Source organism: Vulpes vulpes, chromosome 8, assembly GCF_048418805.1.
Source record: "Vulpes vulpes isolate BD-2025 chromosome 8, VulVul3, whole genome shotgun sequence".
Taxonomy (NCBI): domain Eukaryota; kingdom Metazoa; phylum Chordata; class Mammalia; order Carnivora; family Canidae; genus Vulpes; species Vulpes vulpes.
In genome coordinates, this window is record NC_132787.1 from 13,392,268 (window position 1) to 13,410,063 (window position 17,796).

A 17,796-nucleotide genomic window follows, 5' to 3' on the forward strand; every position below is an offset into this window, starting at 1 on the left:
CTCTTCAGCTCAGAAACACATTTGTTTTTGTATTGCAATCTAAGGAATGCTTTTGTGCACTTGGAAGTTTTTTTCCCTTTCTCCTTCTTTCTTTCTTTTTTTCCTTCCTTCCTTCTTTCCTTCCTTCCTTTCTTTTTTTGATTGATCTGCTAAAATAGTTCATCCCTTTCTTGTTTTCCATAGAGTTCAAAGTAACTTCAAGATGACAGACCATTGATTGATAAGTATATTGACTTAGAATTCAGCTTTAAAATTGTCAAGATTTCCTTTTCAAAGATTTTTAAATTATGTATCCTATTCTATGTTTTGGGATTTATGCAGCTTTTCTTCTATTAGACATTTTTCTTTAGAATAATATGCAAAACTACAGAATGATAAGTAAAATGATCACATGTCTGGTTAGTAGTTGATAAGATGTCTATTATAGTGGAGATAGCACACCAAAGTTGTGCTTTGCTATTCGTAACCTAGGATTTCCCTAAATTAATGACAAAAGGGTAATCACTAATAGGCCAGATGAATGTAAAAATTAAGGAGATTATAAAACCCACTCTCAAGGGGTGCCTGGGTGGCTCAGTGGTTGAGTCTTGGACTCAGAGCATGTTCCCGGGGTCCTGGGATCGACCGGTGGATTGGGTTCCCACAGGGAGCCTGCTTCTCTCTCTGTCTATGTCTCTGCCTGTCTCTGTGTGTCTCTCATGAATAAATAAATAAAATCATTAAAAAACTCTCTATTTCTCCTTCTGTCAAACAAATAAATAAAATCTTAAAAAAAATTAAATAAACTCCCTGTTCAGCTGGGAGCCTGCCTCTCCCTCTTCCTCTGCCTGCCACTCCCCCTGCCAGTGCTCTCTCTCTGTCAAATAAATTTTAAAAATCTTAAAAAAAAAAGATTATAAAACCCAAGCAAATCAAAATTATTTACATTTAATTTGATCAGTTGACATTTCATCAACAATTTTGGTATCAGGGCAGCCCTGGTGGCTCAGTGGTTTGGCGCCACCTTCGGCCCAGGGCATGATCCTGGAGTCCAGGGATGGAGTCCCACGTCGGGCTCCCTGCATGGAGCCTGCTTCTCCCTCTGCCTGTGTCTCTGCCTCTCTCTCTCTCTCTCTCTCTCTCATAAATAAATAAAGTCTTTAAAAAATAAGTAAATAAATAAATAAATCTAACAATTTTGGTATCAGTTGGGAAAAAGATTAATTCTATTGTAACAATTTTGGTTTTTATGTCATAGCTTTGAGCTGGAGAAAATAAATACCATTTTATTTTTTAAAAATATTAAATTTCAGTCCGTTGATCTCTCTTCTCCACTGAAATTAACCATGATTTTGTCTCTTTCTCATAGTTTGATATGTAATGATCTATATGATCAACTTTTTTATATATGGGCAGTAGGAAAATACTGGGAATGAGGACAATGCAAAGGAAAGTGCTTTTCATAAAGTAAATGGTTAAGAAATGGTATATTTATTTCTATTAAAATCTATAGTATATGCTATGTATTTTTTTTAAGATTTTGTTTATTTATTTGAGAGAGAGAGAGAGAGAGAGAGAGAGCAAGCATATGAGCAAGTGGAGGGGCAGAGGGAGAAGCAGACTTGCTGCTGAGCGGGGAGCCAGATATGGGGCTTGATTTCAGGACTCCAGGATCGTGATGTGAATTGAAGGCAGACACCTAACTGACTGAGCTACCCAGGTGCCCTTTTGCTATGTATTTCCTAAGGAAAAAAAAATGTTTTGTTAAAATCGGACACTGCTTGACCTATGTATAGAGTTGGGGTCAGGTGGTATGTTATACAAATACTTCATATTATCTCAAACAGTTATTTCATTTTATTATGTATAGATGTGGAAAGTGATGATTTATGGACCCACGCCAAACAGATTTCATACAGACTGATAGCACTCACTCACACACTTATTCAATCATTCATTCATTCATGCATTCATTCAGTAAGTATTTATTTGAGCCCCTATATGTACCAACAATGTGCTAGACTCGGGGAGTGTGGTGGTAAACAGGGCAAACACAGGTCCTGCTCTCATTTGCTAAAGATGCTCTTTTTAAATTGTGAATTGATTTATAGATAAAACTTCTCTAATTGCACTTAGGATGACACATTTTGTAAGAGTCCCAGTTTAAGAAAATCACAGGAAGAGAGTGGTGAATGCTCCTACTTTTACCGTAAAGGTTCTATGTCCCACTTATTGACTCAGCATGAAAATCAGATGAAAGTAATTTCAGCATTACTCAAGTGTCATTTAGTGTATTTGAGATATAAAAAATATTCCATGGTATACATTGTAAAAATTGTAAAGGAGTGTCTGGAAGAAAATTATCATAGCATTCTTTTGGAAACATTGAGGTTGGCCACTCTTACTGAAATATATTTTTGCCTGAAGTTATTTTAATGATCATATTTTACATTTTCAAGGACTACTTGCTGGGAAGACAAAAGCATCCTTCAAAGCAGTCTTTGTTAATGCTATGCAATTTATATGGACAATAAGTTAGCACAATTTGTACCACCAAAAGTTTTTGGTTCCCTTGAGTTAAGAGGATAGAATAGGAAACAGGAATTTATTAATTTAACCAAATAATTTCACAGATCAAGTATAAAATATAACTTGGTTGTTTCAGATGGATATTTTATTTAGATTTAACATGATAAATACACATAACATGGCATAGCAGGTTCATAATATTACCATGCTTACAACCTCAGACAGAGTCAATATTACAATTGATTTTACAATTTGGATTCCAAATGCAAAACAAAACCTACTGAATAGTTTAAAACAAAGTGATTAAAAAAAAAAACAAAGTGATTAATGAGAAGCTAACCATGTCACAAGATAACCTTTGAAAAGTATTTTCCACTACTAGCCAAAAGATTGAGCCTTGCTGAAGCACCAGCGTCACATCAAATTAATCACTTCTTAATTAAAGAAGGTGAGTTGTTAATTTCATTAGTGATTCTACTTTGAAACTAATACTTCTCACTGCTCTCACTTCAGATTACTGGATCCTATTTAATTAAAGAGTTTCTTGAAATGGCAAGCCAACCTGTTTTCTTTTAACTGTTATTATTTGTAGCTACACGTTTAGGTCAATAAGAAATATTTTGACACGCTACAGTCAAAGTTGAGTGCTACTGGAATTTTTGTCTCTAGCAAAAATGTGTTACACTATGATTTGTATTGTCGGGTATTTTAATATATGGTCGTGTGGCTCTTTCACTAAGTGGAAAAGATTACATTTGAGGATAGGGACTAGGCACTATATTTTTCTGTATACATTGGAAAAATATGATATCTCAAAATGTTAGTGTTCTTCTACCAATTTGGGGGAAGCCAGCAGAGTGACAAACTAATATGCACACTAAGAATAGTAGAGGGGAGGGGCACCTGGGTGGCTCAGCGGTTCAGCATCTGCCTTTGGCTCAGGGTCCCACATCAGGCTCTCTGTGGGAAGCCTGCTTCTCTTTCTGCCTGTGTCTCTGACTCTGTCTCTGCGTCTCTCATGAATAAATAAATAAAAATCTAAAAAAAAAAAAAAGAATAGTAGAGAGGAGAAAAGGATAGAATTTGGAACTTCAATACCATTTTTCAAAGAGTAATCATACATTCCTGATGCTGCCTACATTGAATATTCAAATTCATGCAATAATTCATTTCTGTAGTACATAATAACATAGTCTGAGTGGGATTTTCTGCCATTCTGAATTGAAACTATATAAATACTGATACAATATTATTATCCCCCTTCTTACAGAAGAAAAAACTGAAATTTATACAAATAAGTTGCTTAAGTCACACAAATAAGCAGCAAAGATATGAACTTGTGTTCATACAGTATCTAGGCTTACTCCATCCCCACTTCCCTGCCCTATTATTCATTTAATAGAGCTCTTTCCCCATTCCTGTTATTAATACCATGTTCTTCTTTTCTACTATCCTTTTCTGGCTTGCCTTTTTTCTCAGAGAAAGAAGTGTTCCTTCTCTGATGGCTAGATTAGCCTCTCCTCTAATGATCTCGCTCTTATCATCCTTGTCTTCTTTGGGACTTGGCTCTGTCAATCATTCAGGCTGTTGATTTGTCCATTTCTTTTTTTTCACTTCAGCATATGAGTAAATTCAAGTCATGCTTGACACCTCCACCTTTACTCTTAATCCTGATAACTCGTTAAGCTCTTCCTTCATTACATTTACCAATTGCTAATTTTCTCTTAATTGAAATCACTCTTTTCAAAGACTCTGCATGGGGAGAGGCACTGCAAAAGAGAAGGAGATATTACGTTGTATTACAGGTTCTATTCCTGGTTGGGTCATGGTTATTAATGGACAGGATCAATGTGTGTTAAAATATCATCCATGACTCATGCTCTCTTTTGTGTTTCCTCTCCATGTCTCCTGTAGTAAGCAGATCTAGATATGGCATTGGTCTAGTGGGGCATGCTGATTGTCCTTTTTTCTTATCCTGCATTCTTCCCTCCTTCATCCCATCTTTCCTACTCCTCCTTAGAGCAAGTCAAAGAAAGGCAAGATTTTGGAGGACCTCCTAAGCACCTATTGTTATATTTCATAACCATGTCATGGGACCTACACTTTACCTTTGTACCTATTAACAATACAGGATGTTCATTCTGGTGCTATTGTCTATTATATGTAAAGAAAGGAGGAATGGTCAGTGGGGCAGGATTCTGGCATTACTGAGTTTCTGAACATACATTCTGATTCTCAGCAGTCACCTTTGACTCCCTCAGCCCAGCTTTATTGTGGCATGATTGATAAATAAAAACTGTATATATTTAAGGTGGACCATGTGATATATTTTAAAAATATATTTTATTTATTTATTCATGACAGACAGAGAGAGAGAGAGAGAGAGAGAGGCAGAGAGAGAAGCAGGCTCCACGCAGGGAGACTGACGTGGGACTTGATCCCGGGTCTCCAGGATCACACGCCGGGCTGAAGGCGGCGCTAAACTGCTGGGCCATGGGGGCTGCCCCCATGTGATATTTTGATATGCACATACATTGTGAAATAATGACCACAATCAAGCTAATTAGCATACAGTATATTCATCACCTAATAGGATTTTTTGTGAAAACACTTAAGATCTACTCTATTAGCAAATTTAAAGTATACAACATATTATTAACTATTAACTATTGTCATGGTGGTATACATTAGGTATTTACCACTGACTTTCTCATAGTAATATTCGATTTTATATGAATTTTATTCTCTTTGATGTCTATGGAATATATTTGATTCTCTTAGCTAGTTTCTCATTCTTGAAATTCTTTACTTGGTTTTTATGCCTTGTCATTGTACTAGCTACTTAACTCAAACTTGTTTGTTTAATGGTCCAGTATTTCTTTACTTGTCTTCTGGCAAAATGGTACCCTGGATTTCACAACCTCAGCCATATGATTTACTTCCACTCATAGCTCAAGGTGTGGGCACAGTTAGGCCCTCACTGGTCAGCAAGCAATCTTTCAACAATGGTAATTGGGTTATGGATGGGCACACAATTGACCGATCCAACTGGATACTGTACAATACATTTTTAAGGACTTCAGAGAAAGAAATCCTTTTTTTTTTTTTTTGACCCTTAGACATATAGAATTAGATCTTAGACCCTTAGTGGATATAGAGTTTGGAGCTTCCTGTAGCCGCGTGACCATCAGGTGGCTTTTGAAAACGGAGCTTAACTAGCAAGAAGCAGAATGCAGAGATGGAGCAAGGTCTCTCCTCCTGGTGACATCCTGGAGTTTGAGTCCTTCATCCAGCTACTTTGAAATCAGCCTATCATAGACTTTTCAGAGACAAGAGCTGATAAAGTCTCGCTTTCCCCCATGATTTTTAGCTTAAACCAGTTTGGGGTTTTTTCTCCTTTGCAATCTATATAGCACAAAAAAAAAAACCAACATCTGCATTTTATTGTGTATAGATTCATACATATAGATTCATAGGGAAATTTCTAGAAAGATAAATGTCAAAGGAGTAGGAGTGGTTATCTCTGAGGAAGGGGGCCTATTATGGCAGGAGAGATGATTGGGAAGAGATTTATGTTTTTTTTTCTTAGACTGCTTCGCAAGGATCAATTACTCATAAAGTTAAAAATAAAGAGCCAATTAACACAGAGACAACACTGTGCTACTAACCTCCGCCCCTCCCAACAACAACAACTTTTATTGATTTAGTAACCAATATATTTGTCTGATATTCAGGATCTATTGCAGTGCAACTAAAACCTCTCTCTTCTTCCCCTCTTCTGTGGTAAGTCACTAGTATTCCTGGATGTTTGTAAAGCTAATGTACTTAAAACAGGGGCTTTAGAACTTACCTTGCAAACCAATAATGATGCTTATAATTATTATTTACTGTGTAATGGCAACCAATTCTATTTCAAAATACGTTTTCATGCTCTCTCTAGTCAATGAGTAGTCGCTGCACCACTTATCTGCTTTGCAAATAAAAAAAAAAAAGCAAGGCACAAACTAATCTATAGCTTTGTCTCAAGTTGCACAATAAAACAGCGATAGTGATGGGACTCATGTTTTTTGATTCTCTCCAGATGAGCTTTCCGTTTCTCCATAATCTGCACCTGGGGCAGGACTTAGGGAACTCCGTTTAAGATTCCGCTCCCGTGCTAAAATGAACCCGTCTCCTTCCAATACCAAGGAGAACTCTACTAAATTTTCTGATGCCTTTTTTTTTCATGTCATATTTCCTTTGGATGTAACCTGGCCTTAGATATATAAATGCCTTGATGATACAGAACAGAAACATTTTACGTAGTTTACTGTTCCGTGACACAAACATCTGAATTTACAGCAAGGGATGCTCAGGAGTACTCACTACACCTGCTTGGAGTAAGAGGCAAGTTTGTTGCAGCTCAGCAAGAGCAACTGTTAACAGTATCCGCTGATTCTCATCTGCGGAGCCGGGCTCTTTACAAGAGGGGAATCGATTCACCACCAGGGGGCGCAGGTTTTCTATAGTAGACGTGGAAAAAGAGGCGCTCTCGCCTGAATCTTGAAATCTGAAGTTTGAATATTAAAGAGTTCATTGCTCCGGAGCTAAAAGCTCTTTCTGTTTAACTGATCCCTGGGGATGATGATAGAGCCTTGCTTTAAAGCCACACAATCAGTTAAACCTTCTGAGCTCATTCATTCATTTTTCCCGGTTTCTGGAAAAGAAAAGTGCTATAATTTGGAGATAATCATGACAGACAATCCAAGTGAAAGCAATTTCGACAAATTCTAATAAAACTTTTTATTGAAGTAGGGATGACAAACTCCTTTTCTCTAAGAGGAAAATAGACTATTTTAGGCGTCGGGCTAACAACTTCTTGCTCCAATAAAGGGTTGCCCCGGAACCCTAAGAAATAAAATCTTATGCTGCTTTAACTCATACCCTCAGCCTGAAGAATGAAAGCAAATTAGAGAGACAAGGTAATCTTTCTCTTTTGAAGTAGAACTGTATAAAATGATTTACAAGTGACGTAAAGTGGAGGTAGGGGACTCAACAGTAGGCAATTCAACAGTTTAAAAACTCGGTCACAAATGATGCCCTCTTTGCTTTGTTTCAGGGGAATAAGGCACATCCTTCTTTTTTGTTTTTTTTTTCTTTTTTTTTTTTCAGGTGAGCCTTTGGGGGAGGAAGGTGGAGGATGCCTTAAATCACACATGGGTTTCTAGGTGTCTCCTTTCTACCCCTGGGAAGTACCTGGTTATACCTGGTACCTGGTTATACCTCCTTTCTATACCTGGGAAGTACGAGTGGAATGCATTAATTAGTGTACATTTTCTTTTTACACATCAGGGACTCACGGAAGGAATTTGGGCATTCGCCTGGGCCACATACGCTACCTCTGCCCTCGAGAATGAGGATGTACCGTGTCCTTCCCATAAGCATGAGTCGAGGAGGTTACTGGCAATGAGGGGAGACTGCCTGTAGACGGGGGAGAGAGCACAGCTCAGAAGGCTCCAGGACAAACTCATTCATGTCACAATATCATAAAAGAAAGCGGGCGTGCTAGGTACCGAGGCGGGGTCTATTTCCCGGGCCCTTCCCAGCTTTGGCCATCCGCAGTCTGCGAGAAGGCCCATCGGGATGTTTTAAGGGGGTCTCTCCCTCGCCCTCCCTGGCCTTCCCACGCTGGCCTGCTCCCCAGCTGCAGCGCAGCCCGGGTTAATCCCTTGCAGATGCGAGCTCCCTAAGTCAAGGAGCCGCGGTCAGAGGTCGCGCTGGGGCGGGAGAGGGCGGGGTCGAGAGGTGTCCGGGGCTGGGGCTGGGGCTGGGGCTGGAGCTGGAGCTGGGGCTGGGGCTGGGGCTGGGGGCGGAGCCTCTCCGTGGCCCCGCCCCCGGCCGGGAGCACGTGACCGAGGCCCCGCCCCCCCCGCCCCGCCTCCCGCCCGCTCCGCAGCGCCAGCTCGGCAGGCGCGGGGCGCGAGAGCCGGGGGAGCCCCGCCAGCCTGCAACTCCGCCGCGCGCCGGAGCTCGGCCGCCCGCCCGCAACTTTCCCCCCGGAGCGGCGGCAGCCGGAGGGGAGCCGGGAGGAGGAAGGCGGCGGCCGCTGCTGCCGGCCGCTCGGGCCCCAGCCCTCGGAGAGACGCCCGCGCCGGGGCGCCCCGGCCCCTGCCCTATGTCCCGCAAGGCGAGCGAGAATGTGGAGTACACGCTGCGGAGCCTGAGCAGCCTCATGGGCGAGCGGCGCCGGAAGCAGCAGGAGCCGGACGCGGCGAGCGCGGCCGGGGAGCGCAGCCTCCTGGCGGCCGCCGAGTCGAGCGCCAGCCTGCAGGGCGCGGGCGCGGGCGCGGGCGGCGGCGGCGGCGGCGGCGGCGGCGGGGACCTGGAGCGCGCGGCGCGGCGGCAGTTCCAGCAGGACGAGACCCCCGCCTTCGTGTACGTGGCGGCCGCGTTCTCGGCGCTCGGCGGCTTCCTGTTCGGCTACGACACCGGCGTGGTGTCGGGGGCCATGCTGCTGCTCAAGCGGCAGCTCAGCCTGGACGCGCTGTGGCAGGAGCTGCTGGTGTCCGGCACGGTGGGGGCGGCCGCCGCCTCGGCGCTGGCCGGCGGGGCCCTCAACGGCGCGTGCGGCCGCCGCGCCGCCATCCTGCTGGCCAGCGCGCTGTCGGCCGCGGGCTCGGCGGTGCTGGCGGCGGCGGGGAACCGGGAGACGCTGCTCGCCGGCCGGCTGGTCGTGGGGCTCGGCATCGGTGAGTGGAGCCCGAGGACGCCCCGCTGCTGGCCGGCTCCGCAGGCGCGCGTGTGCACGTGTGTGTGTGTGTGTGCACGTGTGTGTGCACGTGTGTGTGCACGTGTGTGTATATGTGTGTGTGCACGTGTGTGTATATGTGTGTGCGCGTGTGTGTGCACGCCCGCGTGTGTCACCCCGCCACAGGGTGCGGGGTCCTATTCGCGGCGGGCTCCCCCGACCCACCACAAGCACAAGTGAGTCCGCGCGACGGTGGCGTCTCCTTAGCGCTCCTAGGAGCCTTGATCCAGCCCTGCCTGATGCCCCTCTAGAGTTTTAGGAGGGGGAAGAGCCCTTTCCTGCGTTCTCCCCCTTTCCTTCTCTGCTGCTATAGCGCCTTGCCTTTGGGGATTCCAAACTCCGAACCTCATCAGACTTCAGTTCCCAGTAAGAGGGGCGCCTGGGTGGCTCAGCGGTTGAGCATCTGTCTGCCTTCGGCTCGGGGCGTGATCCCACGGTCACTCACGTCGGGCTCCCTGCATGGAGCCTGCTTCTCCCTCTGCCTGTGCCTCTGCCTCTCTCCCTCTCTCATGAATGAATAAATACTGTTAATAAAACAAAAAATTCCCAGTAGCATGATTTTTAAAGTTAATCAGGTGATTCTGGACTCTGTTCTTTGCCACCTGTACACTTTTTTTCCTTCTCTAGTCATGTATTCTTATTTTTCTCCCCTTTTTTTTTTTGCTCTTACTGTTGTACTGCTGCTTGCTTTCATGTTTTAACCAGATGAACTCCTTCTCTCTTTTTCTAACTTTTTCCTTTAAATCCATATCCACCCATTCTCTTTCATTTTGCCTCTCTTGCTTTCCCGTTGGGAACCAAATTATCTACGAAAGGTCATGTTCACTTATTAAATTCATTTAGGAGCCACTCCCCCTGTGGATAAATGCCCAGCAAGATGGATGTTTGCAATTACTTCAAAAATGAAAGGATTAAGGTTCCCCTGGCATTGATTTTTTTTTTCCACCCTGGTTGCTGAGCAGGGGAGGTACAATTGGCAAGTTCTTGGCAGACAGGACCCATTTGGAAATGTCCTTGGTATTATTAGAAAGCACTTTTGAGGGAAAAGTAGGGGGTTGAGACATAATCTCACTAGTAATTTTTTTAAGAAGGCTGCTGATGCTTCTTAAATGTTTCATTTTATAATTCAGTTTGTCCCCTTTAGAGTGCTGTTGAAGTATTTTTTTCTCTATGGCTGGGGCTTGATGAAAACTCTTTAAACCTGGGACTCCTAATAATTTGTCCATTCACCAACTTGACGTGGTTTTCACTCCTTTCCTTGTAGTGTGTGTCTAAGGGGAAGTGAGCCCCAATTACACAGCTCCACATTTAGGAACCATGAGCCTAAACTTCAGCTCACTGCACTTCATATCCCAAATCTGTCGTCACTGACCTTCGTTTTATTTATTTCACTGTTTCAATTAGTGAAGCAGGCAAGGCTCTCAGTAAAATATTAAGTTGGCACATTAAAGTCCAAAAATGGCCAAAAAGTACAGCTGAGATGAAACCTCTGTGTAGAGGAACTACCTGTGCCTTCAGATCCCGTCGATAAATAACCTGTGGTTAAAATCAAAGGGGCAGGATTCTTTTCTCATTATTTTCAGCATTCTCTGCTTGGGACGCCTGAACCACATTTATTGTTTCTTCTGACCTAAAAATAACATAATTTTAGGTGGCAAGGTTTGTTCAGTAAGACTGACTCTTGTGATTTTTGAAAATGAGTAATGTTTTGCGGAGATCTTTGAAAGCTTTCTGGACTTGAGCTGTGGCAGGTATTGGGTATTTGGGATACTCTGTTTACTCCTTTTTTTTTTTTAATCTGCTGGGAAAATTGAGGTCCTGTTGTGTGTCAGGTCTCCATCCAGATGTAAGCCGCAGCATGGTGAGGAGCATTGAACTCTAGTGAGAGTAGCAGGTGGGAGTAAAGCCAGGTAGAGCTTGCTAGGCTCTAGAAGGTACCTCGTGGAGACAAGGGCTGATGCATTCAGGATCAGTACGGTTACCCTAACAGAGGGAAGCTGGAAGCTCTTCTTCATAGCAATGGTATGTTGATGAGTGAGTAGTGTTCTAACAGAGAGGGAAAAAGGACCTTCTAAGCCAGGGGGTGAGTAAAGACAGCACAGGGCATGCTTGGGGAAGAAGGTGGACGCAACACAGAGGATGAAGCAGGAGGCAAGATCGGAAAGGTTGATGTGCAGGAACTACCTGCGTTTCTCACAGCCTCCTCCTGCTTGCCTGCCAGCGCATCCCAGTTAAGACCTGGTCCTGATTTAGTCTTAGGGTGTGAGCCATCTCCTCTGAAATACACTCTTAGAATAGAAGGCCTGATACAAAGTATCATAAAAGCCGCCCTAAAGTCATACACAGGTTTTGAAATAGACCACATTTTGAATTAGGATTATGCACAGCATGCAATTGTACATGTAAAATCCTTAAAACGCACAAGAATTACCTCCCAAAGGAGAAGTCATGGAATTATTTTTAGCTACAAGGAAATGAGTCCCTAACATGAATCTTTTTTTTTTTTTTTTTTTTTTTTTTTTTTTTTGAGGAGGAGGAGGATGGGAGGACATTAAATCATTTTCCCTTGCTTAGTAGGTAAAATCTGGGTGAATTTCATGCTACTTTTTTTGAATAGTTACATTTTATGCGTGGTGGGAAGGTTTTTTTGTTTGTTTGTTTGGCCCTTTTGATACTTAACAAATGATGAATAACAAGATGTGGCTTTTGCTGTTTTTTTTTCTTTTTTTTTTTTTTTTAGGTAAGTTGGCAGTGAGAATTTCTTCCACAGATTTACCTGTGGTAAATATAAAGCCCATGGGAACAGGGCTTTTGTTCATTTTGTTCACTGATGTGTATTCCTAGCCTATGGGAGGCACTTACTAATTGGAATAGTGAGCAGAAACATTAAAAAAAAAATTCCACTTCTGTTAGGATACCACTTTAAGAGAGGACCGTTCATTATTTAAAAAAAGTTATCAACAGAATATTTGAAAGGCCATCCAAGGGTTTTAGTTTCTAATACTTTAATGCAATCATTCATTTGTCTATTCAACAAATGCTAATTAAGCTTCCATTATTGATTTCTGTCAGATTTGGCATAGGCAGTAATTAGATAAAAATCCCACCCTGGAGGTGTTCATTCTCTTAATAGAATGGAAAGACCATCAACAAAATACAATAGAAATTTCTCTAAGAGGTACTGGAAACAGAAGAGTAGGCAGTTGATTCTTTTAGGGGGAAGTAGATAGAACACCTAGGAGGTTTTACAGAAAAATACTGAAACTGGGGTTTGAAGGGTGAGTAGGAGTTCAGATGTAGAGGGAGCTGGGAAAAGAGCTAATATTCAGTGCTTTAGTTCCTACTAGGCATCCTGCATTACTTTACATGTGTTATTTCATTACACGCGTTATTTTAATCCTGACTGAAATAGATGGGGAACAGGTCCTCTTTCGCTGGATGTAGGAACAGTTCATAGCAGTTAAATGACAGGGTCACTGGTACAAAGTCAAGATTAAAAAAAAAAAAAAAACAATCAGAGTCTTTTGCTGGGCATTTAAGGTAGCATTAACAGTGGGTGTAAAGACCTAGAAAAATCAAAGCAGTATTTGAGGCATAAAGTGAGTGAAGGGTGGCAATGGGGGTGCTCATGAAACTAGAATGTTATTTTGTGGGGAGGGTTAGACTGAATAGGGATTATTTGGCAGTGCCTATACAGGGACAGTCATGGGAGGTTTTTAGCGATAAACAATGTGGTCAGATTAAACATCCCTTGTATTTGGTCTTCCCCCTCCCCCTTTTTGCTTTTAAACTCTTATTTTCTTCCCCAAACCTTCTTGCCTCTTTCAATTTTGTAGTATTAGAAAGCCTCTGCTGAGATGGTTACTGCAGGGTGGGTAAAGCCTAGCAAGCGGCGATGAATTACTGGAAAAGGAAGATTCCGTGGGGCCTTCAACAGAAACCTTTGAAAAAGATAAGCTGTAGAGTGTAGTTGATCTGTATTAAATGAGTCATGTCATAAAAGAAGCATCAGAAATTGGGTATTGGTGTTTGATTTAGTTTAAGGATTTGGTTTTCTTTTTACAACAAAGTCATCTTACTGGGTGCTTGTTTGAATAGGGCATGACTTGAGGCTTTTTTTTTTCCACCAGTTTCCTTTGGTTCCTCTGGTTGGTTTTGCTCTTTTCTTGCATTGAGTCCTGGGACCGACTGATTAGTCCTTTCTCCACGGTGTTGGCATTTACTCTACTGCTCATAATAAGCAATGATTTAGTGCCTGTGTAGCAAGTATCAAGAAGTGTCTAAACAGATATTCACCAATATTCAAAACCTTTACTGAGAACTGACGTATTAATTTATACAGCACTGGGTTTGTTGAATTAATCTTAGATTTATATCACTTTCTCCTGTCCCAGTACTCCCTCTACTGGAACACAGTTTGTGGCTGCATATTGCAGCCTGTGATCAGTCTGTTATAACCCGTAGAGGAACATTGTTAAAAATACTCTTTTTCTTTTTTCTCTAAATAGCACTTTGAATTCTTATTCTGTGTTGCAAAGCAAATACAAAATCTTGTTTGATCAAAAGCAAGGAATGCAGGGTTAGTCAGAATCAACCAGATTTTTAAAATAATAGCTGATGTAATTTTATTTTTTGCCACCAAGTTTTTTTCCTACTTACTCCCTGCTTACTCCTCCCGTTCCCCTTTCAGTTTCATCTTTTTTTTTTTTTTTCCAGTTTCATCCTTTAAAGCAGAATTTCTTTGTTGGATTTCTGCTTTCTACCTGTATGAACCTGACAGGTAAAGTAAAACTTTGTTTTACTTCCTCTGTTTCCTTGTTTTACACACATTGTATGTATGTACAAAGCCCCCTCTACTTTTCTGTCTGGTGGCATTGACATTGCAGGGGTACATTGAGGATTATGAGCTAATTACATTTGCTTGGTTAATGTTGCAACACCCTCCTCGAGTGAGTTGTCGGTAAGACTACAGAAATCTGTTAACATGAGTTCTGTGAAGTTGTTCATGTGACATCAGTATAAAACATTTCTTTTTCATCCATTCATATTTCTTTGTATATTTGAAGCTCAAAGTCAGAATACAGTCTAAGTTGGCTGCCTTCACACTGATGTCTTTGGCTTTAACACATCTTATGATATAGAACCTGGGGTAGATCTCCAATAGCAGTCTTTGCCTTCTTACTGAAAAGCCCAGGAGACTATTTTCCTTTCCTTCATGCATCCTTCCTGTCTACAACTTTTGATTTCTCTTAACTTTCTTTTGACCTTCAGAGCAAGTAGTAGCAATACTTGTGTGGGGGGAAAAAAAAACTTTCATTGTCAGGAGGAAAATCTGTACTCACCAGAAACCCCAAAATGTTTTTTCCACATTTAAAATTTAATTTCCCCTGATGTAGAGAGAAAAAATTGCCGTTTTATAGATACTTCTAAGCTTTAGTTGGGGGCACCTGAGTGGCTCAGTGGTTGAGTGTTTACCTTTGACCTTAGGTCGTGATCCTGAAGTCCTGGGATCAAGTTTCACATCGGGCTCCCTGCATGGAGCCGGCTTCTCCCTCTGCCTGTGTCTCTGCCTCTCTCTCTCTCTGAGTCTCTCATGAATAAATAAATAAATAATCTTAAAAAAAAAACAATAGTTGGGAGTACTGCATGCTTTATACTTAGGTCTTTTATTAAATATTGGCACCACTGTTTGGAGTGGTGTGGTCTGGAGCATGTGTCAGAAGCCACATGGCAGGGAATTTCAATCATAGCACTACTACAGTATCACAGGGCAGGGGGGTGGGGGGCACTGTTGTATGGTGGCACCAGCGTTCTTCTTTACCTGATGTCATCGTCTCTCTGTCCTGCACAGGGGAAGTCTCAGCAGTCACTCCTCATGGCACAATGTGAATCAGCAATCAATTTAGCTGCCGGTGCCCTGGAAACAATACCTAACACTTGTTCTGTGCTCATTCCAGGCCAGGCACTCTGCTCAATGTTTTGCATATATTCATGTAATCTTCATAATAATCTATTGGATCATATGATATTTTTCCTTTTGATGAAGACATTTAGGCGGAAAGAGAGGAAGTAATTTTTTCATGGTCATAAAGCTCCTGAGTGATGCAGCTTGAGTTGGCTCCCAAGAGGTCTGGCTTTAAGAGTCTGTCCATGCTCAACCACTCTGTGACACTGTCACTTTTCTCAAAATTAGCATAATTGTTTTCCATGATATTATGTGGATGTTGTTTTTAAAATATAAACTTTAAAACAAAAAAGATTTTATTTATTCATGAGAGACAGAGAGGCACACACATAGGCAGAAGGAGAAGCAGGCTCTCTGCAGGGAGCCTGATGCGGGACTTGATCCCAGGACCCCGGATCACGACCTGAGCCAAAGGCAGACATTCAACCACTGAGCCACCCAGGTGCCCCTAATATAAACTTTTTTTTAAAGATTTTATTTATTTATTCATGAAAGACATGCGCGCGCACACACACGCACACACACACACACAGATGCATAGACACAGGCAGAGGGAGAAGCAGGCTCCACGCAGGGAGCCCGACGTGGGACTCGATCCCGGGTCTCCAGGATCACACTCCGGGCTGCAGGCAGCGCTAAACCGCTGTGCCACTGGGGCTGCCCTAAAATACAAACTTTTAAAATAGGTTCTTCAAAGTACAGCCGTGGCATATCAAGGAGTGGCAATGAGAAAAGCAAAGTTGGTTAGGGCCTTTCTTTCCCTTGCTCAGGGCTTGTAAAGGTTGCCTGTGTGGAATGCGGCTCTGGGAGTTCGACAGCATGGAGATACTGCCTGTGGTACAGCAACTAAAACTTAAAAAATGCCTTTTCTGCTTTCTCCTTTAAGCTTATGATCTCTTTCTGGAATGGGCTTTTCCATGACATTCTCTGTACCCCTGTCCCACAGCCATATTCTGAGTGATGACTTTGTTGAGAGCTAGGGAGACTAAGATAAAAATAGTCCCTGTTTTCAAAAGACCTAAGTCTACTGGGAAAGACAAACATGAGAACACAGTAAAGTGTTGTTAATCCTATGATAGAAGTATCTGTAGGATATTTCCTCATCCTTCTAGGTCCAGCTTTATTGTGAAAGCTTTCTTAGTTGGTCTCTGCTACTATCTCTTAAATAGGTCTTTTAAAAAAATATGTAAAAAAAAAAATTAAAAAAATATGTAGACTGAATGTATAAGACTAAAGAATGCATAAATTCAGTTCTCAACAGGACATTGCTATAGTTGAACACTTAGAAACTTCAGGTATGTATTTAATTGTTGCACTGTTAATTCAGAAAGTGTAGTAGCATGAGGAAGCTTGAAGCCTCTGACTCACACCCTGGCTGGCCACTTACGACCTGACCTGGCTGATCGTGTTAAGTCTAGTGCTTCAGTTTCCTCATTTGAAGAATGGGGATAATACCCATCTAAAGGGTAGTTCTGAGGATTAAATGAGTTTATCTTGTAAATTGCTTTCACGGTACCTGGCAAAGTAAAGCATCACTGTTTGTTAAATACTCACACATAAGCTGTGTAACCTTGGTAGATTACCACCATATGCCTCAGTTTCCATGTCTCTCTCTCTCTCTCTTTTCTTTCTTTCTTTTTTTTTTTTTTTTTTTTTTTTTTAGTTTCCATGTCTCTAAAGTGAATGTTATGATACTGCTTAGGAAATAAGGTTGTTGTAAAAAAGTAAATGAACTCGTGCATGTACAAGTACCTGGGTATTAATAAAACGGTAGCTCTTGTTACCAGGTGTAGCCATTCCCATCCTCACCCTACCAATATTTTACAATCAGGGGAAATGATAGTTATGATAAACATTAAGATCTAACAATTTTAACTGATGAGTAAAAATTCCATAATATAAATTGAACAAATTTGAAGGACAGAATGAGTAACTTGAAATCGGGACAGTACTGTCTTTCGGGTGTTTAGTTTGTATAAGATTTACTTTTAGCAAGACAGATGAACTCTTGAACTGGGATCTTTGAGAAGATTATGAACATAGGTCCTCGGGGAGAAGGATACTTTTCTAGTGGGGGGGAGGAAGGGAGGAGAGCAAGCAGTTTTTCTTGGCTAGGTGTAGGAATTGAATAAGAAAATAGCAAAAATGTGAACTTATTTGTTAGAGTATAATCTTGGCTTGTGGTAAGGATTAGTTGGAGCTGTGATATTAGATATGTCTTATAATACAGTATTTCATATGCTTGTTTATAGACACTATAGTTCAGCTCCCAATGGGAAAGATATATCTGCCTTTTAAGAGGCAAAGAATGAATAGTTTTAATCAAAACGTGAAAGTAATAGCTTTGGAATAAAAAGAATTTTAGTAATAGAAGCTTTTATATAAAATACCATTATCATATTTTTGGGCTTTATGACTCCATGTCAGGCACTCATTCCCTACAACATAGAAAATTGGGAACTAAAATTCCATGCATCGTATTCAAGGACTAAACGATGACCATTAAATGTTTGGTTAGCAGCTGCTTGGAGTTTTA

The 17,796-nt window shown here is 41.7% G+C and overlaps 1 protein-coding gene across 1 annotated transcript in view; it reads left to right on the forward strand.

The window, feature by feature from the left end:
* Nucleotides 1-8,525: 8,525 nt before the first annotated feature.
* Nucleotides 8,526-17,796, forward strand: part of SLC2A13 (solute carrier family 2 member 13) — a 366,627-nt gene continuing 357,356 nt past the window's right edge. Inside the window, exon 1 of the mRNA XM_072765569.1 lies at nucleotides 8,526-9,236. Coding sequence (XP_072621670.1) covers nucleotides 8,663-9,236 — 574 coding nt within the window. The 5' untranslated portion in view covers nucleotides 8,526-8,662. The remainder of the gene's footprint in view (nucleotides 9,237-17,796) is intronic.